At 39.7% G+C, this 12,679-nt stretch overlaps 1 protein-coding gene across 1 annotated transcript; it reads right to left on the bottom strand.

Moving 5' to 3' along the window:
- Positions 1-3,025: 3,025 nt before the first annotated feature.
- On the bottom strand, positions 3,026-11,942 carry LOC139937960 (uncharacterized). The gene is made up of 5 exons (XM_071933269.1): positions 11,704-11,942; positions 8,143-8,279; positions 5,264-5,423; positions 4,262-4,438; positions 3,026-3,807 (listed from the first exon to the last, which is right to left on the bottom strand). The coding sequence occupies exons 1-5, from the start codon at positions 11,940-11,942 to the stop codon at positions 3,273-3,275; spliced, it is 1,248 nt and encodes a 415-aa protein (XP_071789370.1). The 3' UTR covers positions 3,026-3,272.
- Between the last annotated feature and the right edge of the window lie 737 nt (positions 11,943-12,679).

The following is a 12,679-nucleotide window of genomic DNA, read 5'->3' as shown; positions in this document are numbered from 1 at the left end:
TTCTTTTATCTTTTTATGGAAATTTAATGTATTTCTCAGTTTCCGCGTCTTTTCCCTCTAATTCACCTAAGACAAGCACCGTTTTCAAGATGATTCGGTTTCTATTTAATTGCAAATTGTGTATATAGTCAGTGATCTTCATTAGTATATCATGATGTCCTATTAAGGACAATGTGATAGTCGTTGAGGAAAACATTTCATGTCCATAAAGAGTGAAAAGAAACATGATTTTCTCATGTCTGTGCACAAAACTAAGCATGATGTACACCGCAGCAATGGCGCACGGTGCTCAACACTGCGCGCCTGAATTGATGTTTAGAGAATGGCACATCAAGTAACCCAAAACAGACTTAATACTAATTGCAGAAAGGTGATTACATTTTTTAGCCTCTGAACTTCTGGCGTTCTGGCAACCTATACAGCACAACTCTTAAAGGCAATGGACTTGGTAACTTGCTGTATCCCAAACATTTATTTGGGGCTCAATATTGGTCATCGAAGTTGAAAGAAAACAATGTAAAAAAAAAACTAAAAAAAAACATAGTTTCATTATTTTGTGTGCTTTCAGATGCACAAAAAAGTTCAGCTGAAGTCTTTTATTATTTGGTGAAAAATTCCCCCTTTATCTGTTACTTCAGAGGGAGCAGTTTCTCGCAATATTTTATACTATCAACAGCTCCCCATTGCTCTTTACTAAGTAATCACCAATAGTGTCAAGTGCCTTTAACAGTGTATTTGATCCTGCCTTACATTTAATTTCCGATTTAGGCAACTAAATTTAGCAATAAGAATTATAATGCGGGGTACCTTATGAGCATGGGCGTCAATCAGGGGTGGGACAGGGGGACATGTCCCCCCCCCCCCACCTTTTGGAGGGTGGGGGACACAATATCAAATGTCCCCCCCCCCCCACCTTTTTGACCACCTTTATCATGAAGCCCAAGTTTTGCCCTGTGTAAGACGAAACCCGGTGTCCCTATATGGGCATTAATCCTGTGGGCAAAGGATGACACAATTTTTCGAAGGGTGAAGGACACTATATCAAAATTGTCCCCCTCAAAATTGGCCCTAGATTGCATCACAGAGCATCTAAAATGCAAAATTTCCCCGGGCCCTTAATCGGGCCCGCACCTCACGACGTAAAGGCTTCCCACACGCATGGTCCATTGTTGACAGATTTGCACCTCCCCCCCCCCGAAAGAGTGGAAGGAACGTGAACCCCCATCCCATTTTCGAAGGGTGGGGGACACAGTATCAACTGTTCCCAGTGTCTTTTGACCACCTTTATCATGAAACTCATGTTTTGCACTGTGGAACTGTGGAGCACTGGAACACAATATTCCCATTGTTCTGTTTCGTTTGCCATTTGGCCGCTAAATGGCCTAAAGATTGCACCACAGAGCATCTAAAAATTCAAAATTTTCCCGGGCCCTTGAGCGGGCCCGGACCCATGCCGTAAAGGTTTCGCATTGTCCCCTAAAATTCGTGTCATAGATCAACACCTGAACATGCTGTTAACCAAAAAGATTCTACTGCTGCTCACATTTTACAGATGTTCTGTTCCATTCTGTAAGCCTCTTATTGGCCTAAGATTGCACCACAGAGCATCTAGAATGCAAAATTTTCCCGGGCCCTTCAGCGGGCCCGGACCCATGCCGTAAGGTTTCACACTTACGTGCTCACTCTTTGACAGTATTCCCCCCTAAAACTTGGTTCAAAAACCCGCACTTGAAGATGCTGTCAACCCAAAAGGTTCTACTGCTGCTCACATTTTACAAATGTTCTGTTCCATTCTGTAAGCCTCTTATTGGCCTAAAGATTGCACCACAGAGCATCTAGAATGCACAATTTTCCCGGGCCCTTAAGCGAGCCCGGACCCATGCCGTAAAGGTTTCACACTCGTGTGCTCACTCTCTCACAAGTTTTCCCCCTAAAACAAGGTTCATAGATCCGCACTTGAAGATGCTGTTAACTCAAAAGGTTCTACTGCTGCTCACATTTTACAGATGTTCTGTTCCATTATGTGTGCCTCTTATTGGCCTTAGATTGCACCACAGAACATCTAGAATGCAAAATTTTCACGGGCCCTTAAGCGGGCCCGGACCCATGCCGTAAAGGTTTCGCCCTCGTGTGCTCACTCTTCGACAGATTGCCCCCCCCCCCTAAAACTTGGTTCATAGATCCGAACTTGAAGATGCTGTTAACTCAAAAGGTTCTACTGCTGCTCACATTTTACAAATGTTCTGTGCCATTCTGTATGCCTCTTATTGGCCTTAGATTGCACCTCAGAGCATCTAGAATGCAAAATTTTCCCGAGCCCTTAGGCCCGGACCCAAGGCCGTAAAAGGCTTCGCGTTCCGCTTTATAGCAGGCTCCATCTTTAATACCCACCAGGGATGAACTGCCGTCTGAGCATTATAATGCAGAAACAAAATGGATATTACTAAGCTATAATTGAGTTGTTTTTTAGGTACAATAACCATGATAGCAAAAATAGGTGCATCATAGCTTGAAATAGGCACTAAATCTGAGAGGGGAGAACATCACCCCTCAGACTCCATAGATTGCACCAGAGAGCATCTACGGACTACAAAATTCCCACGCCGTAAATGTTATGTCCCCCCACCTTTCAAGACGGATTGACGCCCCTGCTTATGAGGTTTACATCTTAATCAATTATTAATTAATGGCATTGCACAGTATCACCTGTACAAAACAAATGATGGTAACCATGCTTAATCATCCTTAACTCATTCTAAAAACTCCCGGGTCAGAACTGCCGGTTCCCATAAGGGGGCCTGACCCATAAAAAGAAAGGTAACAAGCAAATTGAACTCGGACCTTGCGTCATGTTGAGCCTTTTCTGCCATTTTGTCACAGATACGTGAAACCCAAACCAAGACAAGCCCCACCGGACCCTGATCCAGGTCAATACTCTGACCCGGTTGTATTTAGACTGATGGTCAACTACAGAACTATTCTGAAGTTCACATGTACCTATACTCACCCTTGGTCCAAAGACACACATGGCATGAACACTTTTTAGTGTTTTATTTTTTACATACCTTTACTATTTATAAGCCTTTGTTTATAAGATAATAAGTCCTGTATGTGTATTATGAAAAATAGCTTATCGTTCAATAATATCCCCAATGGCAGCGCATCATCACTGGTCCCTTTTATTTTAATTTCAGACAACATTCTATTTTCTGAATAAAATACAATTGAATGATGTTGTTATATCTTTAACCTTATTTGACAAAGCCTAGTTGTTACGTAGTCAATTTTAAGTGACTGTAAAAACCGGTATCCGTGTCACTGGTAACGCCCACTTTTCGCTCCAGATGATCGTAATTATCATCAAGTGTGGTTGTAGTTTGACACAAAGCTTTAGGTGAAGAAGATGACTGGACTTTGTCCTCCTTAGGTTTGTTCAAGTGTTTCTGTCCGCTGCTGTAAATCGACTCATTGGGTTTCTCCGGTGAACTTTCAGCTGAAATGGCCGACCGAGGCTTGTTTTTGTCTTCAACAATTAAGGCAACACTTTCATAAGTTACAATACCAGCAGACGGTTCGAGTTTGAAGTAGTAGTTGGGGTCATCGGTTCGTGAAGCGTCTTGGTTACGTTGTGTTGGTTCCGTGTAACGAACAGTAGCGACAGTATTTCCTGATGACGTTGGATGTGTATCTGGGACTGCGTACTGACCACCTATGTGGCAGTAGTCGTGTTCATTATGCTTTGCTGGTGCAACAGTCGTCTGATTTGGCTCTTCTGTTGTACGCTTAGCCTCCTCTCCCTTTTGTCTCCTGCAATGATCACAGTGATAAATGGTAATTTGTGTTCAACCAATGCATTGGTTGCCGAAACTCACAACCCAGGATGGTCACCTCCAAGGTCACACAACTTGGTCTTCGCCTGCCACCGATTGATTGCCATTGATCTTAGGGTCTGGGGCTTGCAAATACATCTCCAGCATGACAACATAATTTTTGTTTATACAACACAGTTAAATAAATAAATATATAAATAAATAAATAAATAAATAAATAAATAAATAAATAAATAAATAAATAAATAAATAAATATATAAATAAATAAAACGATGGGAAAGTGTGGAACCAATATCAATCTAAAAAGTAGTTTCTAAACCTAGAATCTGGAGAGAGAATAGAAGAGAGCGATTACACATTAAGATACATTTTCAGCCCTTTTAACCCAATACAAAACAATCAGCAACATGGCTGGTGATCCTTAACTTACCCAAAGTTGCGAGTAATACAAACGACTAGTTTTCCTGGTCGGCAGACACATATGATACCTAGTAATACACCGATGAGTAGACAGACCGCACATGCTACTACCAACACTTTAACAGTCAGGTCAGATCCTGAAGAGGCCGGTTCATCACCTGACGTATCCTCAACTAAACCATCACAACTGAAAAGAGAAACACCGTCCTCAATTGGCAAGCATCTTGCTTCTAAAAAAACTTGAAACAATTATTTTCTCTTTAAGCTGGGAGGGGCAGATCAATGTCAGAATTAGTTTTCCTTTTGAAAATCGTTGACTCATCCCAGCCTTTTAGTTAGTGCCAGTATACGCATTATGAAGTCAAGAGTCAGAAGCAGTCCATATCCAGGTTCCCGAGGGCCAATATTTGGAACCAATTGGGTGTGGTCACATGACCAGGAGTTGGGGTTAAATCACGTCACAGAGCCAAAATTATGGTCAGTGTGACCAGAAAAGGGTCATTCTGTCCCAGGTATCTTGGACCTGTTTTCACCAGGTTTTCTGTTATAGTAAATGGATCGAGTCTTATACGACTGATGTTATACAACACTGGATGAATCAACCAAGATAACCCTCCCGAGGATATTCTTACAATAGACTCGCCTTGGTCACCGACATGTTTTGCACCTTCACCTAAAGACACAAACACGATCCGGGTCCAATTCCATCGAGCTGCTTTGATACCACTAATTCGGACAAAAGCGATACCAGTCATGTGCCGTTATACGGTTACCGTTATGGGTTCCTTTATGAATACCGTTATGGTACCGTTATCATACATGTACCGCTATGTACCGCTATAGATGTACCGTTATGGTCATGCGTTATTTTATTTTGACTCAGGTATAATTATTCAAGGCTAAAGTTTGCTGACTGTGCTTAATTGTGCCTAATCAGCTCTATGAAGTTGGGCCCTGGACTGGGTTTACTGACTATGAACGTCTAGATTGGTGTATTAATGTTGAAACCTACACTGATAGTTGTTGATCACACGTTTGACAGTTGACACCCGTCCATCCTTCTAAGCAATCGCAGTGTATTTTCGCTTCATCGTAGTACATGCAAATCTCCTTACTGGTTGAACAAACCACTGCATCATCAAATTCACACACAGCAACACCTTGCTTACAACCTATTTATCAATACAAAAAAATGGTTTAAGGTTACTCGTATTGAAGGTAAAGGCAATGTGGAATGTACCCTATAAAACTTATACAGGCTGTTGAGAACTGCGGGCAGTTACATACGTATTATATGACACAAGTCCATGAGCTTGGCAACTCTGTTGCTAAATTTGAGTCTGCAAACTTATCAATGAGACCATTCCAGACAGTAATGGAAAGGCAAGACCCTGGTCACATGTGGGAGGAGAATGTATGTAAAGACTATGCCTTTATAATGTACTGAGGTCGTGAAGTCGTTGTTTTGCTAGTTATGTGACCATTTTCGTTCAGGTTGTTGTTGCTTTTCTCTGGTATGAATAATGACAGTCTACCCGCAGTACACTATTCTCCTCTGTTATTTATCTGCGGGGATATGCATCGTTTTTTTCATGCGTGACCTCTATGTGAATATTAATAAGTCAAAAGGGCTTCTGGAATTCGGTCATTTTCAGCCTTTTCTGAAAAGTCTCAACAAAAATAATGTACCAGTAAATTGAAACAAAGAGCTGTCGTTATGTGTTAAAAAAAAATTGGCTTCAAAAACGGAGAAAACAAGTCACACAAAAAAAACACGGAAATTTGTCCCGTTTTAAATGTCGGCAACAGTCCCCAATTAGTATGTATGGATAGATTATTTCATATTCTACCTGGAAATGTTAAACGCGAGACCGGATCGTACCTAGTCCAGTCAGGATACAGCGATTTCCACCGTCAATCCAAATCTCACATTACGAAAAAATCAACTATTACACAGAACGGTTTTCCAGCACGGGTGATTGGCTGAAAAGCGCCCGTCTATAACCACGGGCTGAATGAGGAATCAGCTCATTCAGCCCATGGTATAGACGGGCGCTTTTGTTATTGACTAACTTAGGCTTGGTGGTCGGGGTACCATACCATGGAAAAACAGCATGCTGCCATATCAGTCGACGATGTCATCGTCAGCCAATCACCCGTGCAGGAGAACCATTCTGTCTAAAAGTTGTTTTTTTCGTCATGTGAGATTTGGATTAACGGTGGAAATGGCTGTATCCTGACTGGACTAGGAACGATCCGGTCTCGCTTTTAACAGTTCCAGGTAGAATATGAAATAATCTATCCATACATACTATATGGGGACTGTTGCCGACAGTCATAACGGGACAATTTTCCGTGTTTTGTGACTTGTTTTCTCTGTTTTCGAAGCCATAATTTACGTAAAAATTTCTCTTTTTAAAATTTGAGTTGCACCGATTGTTTTTATACATAACGACAGATATGCTCTTCATTTCAGTGTACTTCTGCATTATTTCTGTCAATACTTTTCAAATAAGGCCGAACAAGACTGAGTTTCAGAAGCCCTTTGGACTAATTAGTATTCAAACCGAGGTCACGCATGAAAAATCATGCCAACTCGCACACAGATAAATCACAAAGGAGACTTATTATATCGAGTGTACTTCGGGTAGACTGATGACGTTTTACTTTGGAGCTCTTGCAACTACTGGATTCATGTTTTTTCCCGCTGCAATGAGTTCGTTACGTACGTTTGACTGACGTTCAAGACAGAAATTGAAGGTAATGAAAATGGACGAAACGGATGAGTTGATTTGGGTTTTAAGGATGGTTTCAAAGAGAACCTCAGTATCAGGTGTCAACGTCAATTTTGATGTAACATTTTGGAATAAAGCCATTCTAGAAATATAGCTATTTTATTTATTTCGAATTTTAATTGCGCATTTGATTACATTTTGAAATGCAAAAATTACATGAGATAAATATTTGGTAAAGCCCCCTTACTATGAACGTAATTTTCAGTTACTTATAGACAGAGTATTTAGCCAGACTATCCACAACAATATTCATCAAATTGAGGTCAATTCCTCGATGTCCGTACCATAAAGTGTTTATTCTATTACGACAATTTAATAAGCACTGGTACTTTTGTTTATTATTTTGCACATGTATTGTGCTTATAAACAATGATTGACTGATTGTACTGAGCACATAGCAAGTGTAGGGATGTTAAAATCTTCAGTGTGCAAATTATTTGCCAAGTGCAAACAAATTCCTTTTTGGAGATCGGTTATAATTTGGAAGTAAGGACCATTTTTTTAAATTTTATTTTTAATCCGTTAATTAGTTAATGACAAGAAACCAAAAACAATATTTATGCCATTGACCAACATAATTGCTGCAGTGTATAGATTAACTAACTGTTTCTTTCCACTATACTTTCTTTATTCCCCTCCGCTCCATCCCCGTCCCGCTCTGCTACAATTTGTTTTGCACTGCTTAATGTGCTATAATGTATACGTTTTTTCAAGAAATGTGATGTTTGTTTGTTTGTTTGTTTATTTTGTTTGTTTATTTTTATTTATTTTTTTTAGATGATCTTCCCAATGAGAGAACTTGGCAAAGCTTCCGCTATCCTATGGGGTTATACTTGAATCGCCGAGCTGACAACAACCAATCTCTCTAATACAAACATTGGTTTAACGTGTCATAATTATGAATTGCACAAATTAATCACACTACGACAATACTTGTTATTAAAATAGTCAATGTGAAACCAGCGATAGTTTGGTAGGATTTTAACCCCAACCGTGTGAAGGATTGACAAGGACATCTCCTGGTCCCTTTTAACTTTCCCATTTGAGGTGAAGGAGGGCAGTAAAATACGTTATCTTCTATATTATTACTCAGTACCTGCGTCAAGTTTGAGTGGACATGTGCAACTGGCAGTTGCTAGACACTTGTCGTTATAATTGTTACATCCGCAAATTAAATGACACACGTCTCCATTGCTGAATTCATTACAGATATTCCTCTTGGCTGTCCCACATCTGAAAAAGTCATTATTATGAGAAAGTTAGTCAACACCAGTGAGAAAATGATGTGTGCTTCTGTGACGGCATTTCCTCTAGGAATGGTTTATGCTTGAAGAACCCTCCAAGTGCCAAATTTAACCTTAGTTCACTTGTAGTAACTTTTAAATGATTTAGTTCTGGCATAGTCATTTAAAAATAACACATTGTTAAAAACTACACAAAATTGTTTAACAAGTTTTTAAATATTTGTTATTTAGGTCAATTATATTTTATCATTTTGTTATTATTTTGTTGTTTTAAAGACTTCGTATTATCATGTTTGTGTCTGCACTTGTCATTAAATACGCTGCCTGGTGTTGCCTTATTGCAGTATCTAGAATGGTCCACGGATAAAGACAGTGCTTTTCAGAACCAGTGATTTCATTGGATACAACGATTTCATTTGATAAACGCGCAGTGACGTATAGGCTTCCCGAGCCTCGAAGTGTGACGTCAGATGATCAGGTTATGTCGTAACCAGCTGATGTACGAGCTAGAATACTTGTATGACGTCAATGTGGTTATTCAAATTAACATGACGTAGTGTCAAAAGTCACCGTCATGGTCCAACCAAGTTTGCTTGGTCCATCGCCAACGCCATTTATAAGAAACAATGGGCCAATATAAATTCATTTGGCTCATGAAATTGAAACGATGGTAGATTTTCCAATGAACTTCATTCCTTCCTCCATGGTTCTTTTGCCATTTGGATTGCCCAGTTTCAATGAACGCACCTGCGCCGGCCAGGCCACAAAAAACTGTTCGCGATAAGACAATGGTGTTGACTTGTTTTCGATGTGACAATCGGGAAAAGGTGATATTGGCACATGTATAGGCTAGCAATTCTAATGAGAAGTATACATGTATACTGAATCCGTTAAAAACAGGTTTGTTTAACGGATTCAATACCTCAGTAGAATTGCTAGCCTACAGGTGCCAATATAACAAAACTTTATTAAGTTGTATGTCGTATGAAACAAACCTTTTTACACTCTCCATCCATCATGCAGCAATGAAACCAAGTTTTGTATAGGGGAACACCTGTTCAAAATGTCTTTATGACTGACTTGCAGCTTTCCAGGCCACGCCCATTAAAAGTGCGCTTCTGATTTATTGTTATACTGTATATTACTTAGTCACAGGTGCGAGAGCTGATGTGTTGCTCTATTTAAAACAACACTACATTGTTTGCGTGCAGGGATTGTTTGCGTGCAGGGATTGTTTGCGTGCAGGGATTGTTTGCGTGCAGGGATTGTTTGCGTGCAGGGTTTTCATTTTCTTATTTTCAAATTTTTAGAGTGAATAATACCAGCCTGTTAAAATTGTCGCATGTACCACGTGACCTTACTCGTGCATTTTGGGGGACTAAAATCACGTTTGAGTGGCATGCACTATAGATCTTTCTTTTGTTTATAAACATACCGCCTTGTGGCATGGAGGGCCAAAATATTTGTAAAACACTCAATCGTATGAACAGATCTTTTAATCAAATTCACAATTTCTGCAAACTTCCAATGAAGTCAAATACCTCCCACAACTAATTAATTTGTTTTTAACAAAATCAACACAATATTTGAATATTTGTGTAACATTGTTACAAACAGTAGCGATCTGTTTTCGATTTGCACACATGGCTTTCCACAGTTTTCCAACCAGGTTTGACAAAACTCGGGCTGTGACGTTGCAAAAGAAGGTCTTCAAGTTGTAAAACTGAAGGAAACAAAGTACAGAACTATGAAAAGCCAAAGTGGCAATTCATCATCGGTGATGGTATTTTGCAACCGGTTAATCAAATTTGTCATCGGTGATGGCCTACGCGACCGTCGATAAACTTTAGCCGCAATCGGTGATGCATATTATTCACGATCGGTGATGGTCTTACGCGATCGGTGGTCCAATTTAGCAACCGTTTGATGTACGAACTTAATTTTTCGTAGTTTTTATAGCTGAAAATCCTAAAAAGCTAACGTACCGAGAATAAGTTGCCCAACCTTGCAACTGATAAAAGGCCACACGCCTTCAATTTGGGAGCACCGATGATTAATTGCCTCTTTGGCGTCCCACAGAAAACGGAATTGCGCAAATACTGCCATTGCCTTTATTTGGCATGCTCTACATCGATGGGGTTGCATGGCTGTGTGCTGTGTGCTTAAAATGACTTCTTTCGCAGTGGAGAGTTGGCAAGTTTTGCTAACTATGATTCAAGGTCCAACTCTCTATTTTTGCTTCATCTTAATTACTGGTAATTAGTGAACGGATGTATGAAGATATTTATTCCAGGTATCCGCCCCTCGTATGCACGCGTCAGTTATAGTGTCTTTGAGTTGGCGGGGTGTCGGGGGGGGGGGGGTGAGGCTGTGGGCTAGCTCACTTATTTTGAATTGTCGGATTAAATATAAAGTGGTGTCCACTGTCCAGAATGCCAGCATATTTGATGATACCATGAATTATTTCCCCCTATTTTATGTGAGCTGCAAATAACTCACTATGTATTGTTCATACACCTATACAGGGTCTATCTATAATACACCAACCTGTTTTAACAAGATTAACCCTTTTAGATATAGGACAAAGCCGTCATTCTTAATCGAAAAGTCGCTCAAACTCCTAGCGAGCATAATATGCCTGTTCTATGACTCTGACCATGTTATGCTCGCACGGTGCTTGATGGGACTTTTTATGTTGCTGGATGAATTCCAAAACATAATTCGTTGGCAATTATGGAGATTTGACATTTTGGTCATGCCTGCTCCCCTCCTACTCTTCCCATATTCCGATACGCATATAAAGCCACTTAAATGTTACTGCGAAAGTTGTATAAATATAGGCCTTAAACCTTCCGGTGAGTACAATAGTCTCAGCCTTGAACTTGGCACATAATTACCAATTAACTATCTCGAAAGTACATTGCCCTGGGCGGCTCAAATTCCTTGATATCCTAGAATGGACCACTCCACATTATTATTATTCTTATAATTTTTGTAACAGGAGTTTAAAAAATATATATATATATCGGATGATATGGTAGTAAATAAGAACTTAGATAATTAGGAAGAGTAGGCATATGTCAATTACTGGGTAATTCTATGACTCGAATATTTTGGGCGAATTCATCGCGAATTTCAAATATTCATAAACGCAAGAATATTCGCCCAAGTGTGAGAGTAGCATAAAAGAGTAGCTATTTATAATTAAGGAAATCAACCAATTATTGTGTATCTAATGTACCAAAATCATTCTAAACAAGAGCTGGACATAAAGAAGACACTTAGATGTAAACAATTGTTGGGAAATGCAATAAGGAAAATATTTGTTAATATACCTTAATTGGTGTAACAACTTACTGGTATAATGTCAAGCATTATAATAAAGCTGAGGAATTTGCCGCATGTCAGCCTACCTTTTACATAGTTGATTCCGGAGTTTCAACAGGGTGCGATCGGTCATGAATGAGGCTGGTAGAACCTTTGGTGTAGCGGTGGCAGTAGCTTGGATGCAATTCTTGCTTTGGAGCACCCCTGACCATACACTCCAAACACACACACTAAACATGGCTAACTTTATACATCCAGATGCGCTGTTTTCTGCTAGCAGTGTAGAAATTGAGAATATCGTACAGTTTCGCTTTGAATGAAACATTTTGTTTTCCCGCAAACCGTCAGAAAGTATTCCCCCTATTTGCTTATATCCGTTGAATTGTGTTATTCTGCATGTTTTTCAAATCACATGAAGAATATTGCTTTTCTTTACAAACGACAGTTGAATTGTAGAATGTAGAGCCTTTACTCATCAGACGGGAAAAGGATGCCCCACTTATATCACAAGTGAAAGGCTCTATCTCAAACACTGACTCATTCATTACAGATTTGGCTGGCTACGTCAAGCACCAATTTTCCCAATCACCGGAAAAGGCCTACTCAGTGACGGTCCCTTACCGTCACATACTCAACCAGTACCAGAGAGTACATGTACAGTAGAGAATGTTATAATTACTTTTGAATACACCATTTCATTGTCCTCTCATTCGCTTTCTTTCCCTAAATTAATCCATCTACATCGATTACCAATTTGCTTTCTTTTAAAACTTTTCAAACTTATAATTCGTTCATTTTGAGAAAGGTCACACTGAGCGGGTTAGTCATATGCACGGCGTTCTTGACGTCACAAGATAAGAACATTATTCACCTAGTACAATGTGTATTTTGTATTGGAAATTAAATTGACTTTTATATTGCGAGTAAATATAGGCCTATGAGCTATACAGAGGGAGAAGACGTTTTTAAAAAAAGGTTAAAGTAGGCCTAAGTCTTGGGATGTCGGCGCTCGAATAAAATGGCTGCCATTTATTCTGCTTGGTCCTTGTTTCGCTCGATCAG

Source organism: Asterias amurensis, chromosome 6, assembly GCF_032118995.1.
Source record: "Asterias amurensis chromosome 6, ASM3211899v1".
NCBI classification, from domain to species: Eukaryota; Metazoa; Echinodermata; class Asteroidea; order Forcipulatida; family Asteriidae; genus Asterias; species Asterias amurensis.
The sequence above is the reverse complement of the archived record's forward strand: the minus strand, read 5'-3'. Positions and strand labels throughout refer to the sequence as shown.

Coding starts and splice junctions, on each gene's coding strand:
- LOC139937960 (XM_071933269.1), bottom strand. CDS start 11,942: ATGTTTCATTCAAAGCGAAACTGTACGATATTCTCAATTTCTACACTG. Junction 8,280..11,703: donor CGGAATCAACTATGTAAAAG/GTAGGCTGACAT, acceptor TGACTTTTTCAG/ATGTGGGACAGCCAAGAGGA. Junction 5,424..8,142: donor TCCACTCAAACTTGACGCAG/GTACTGAGTAAT, acceptor ATTGATAAATAG/GTTGTAAGCAAGGTGTTGCT.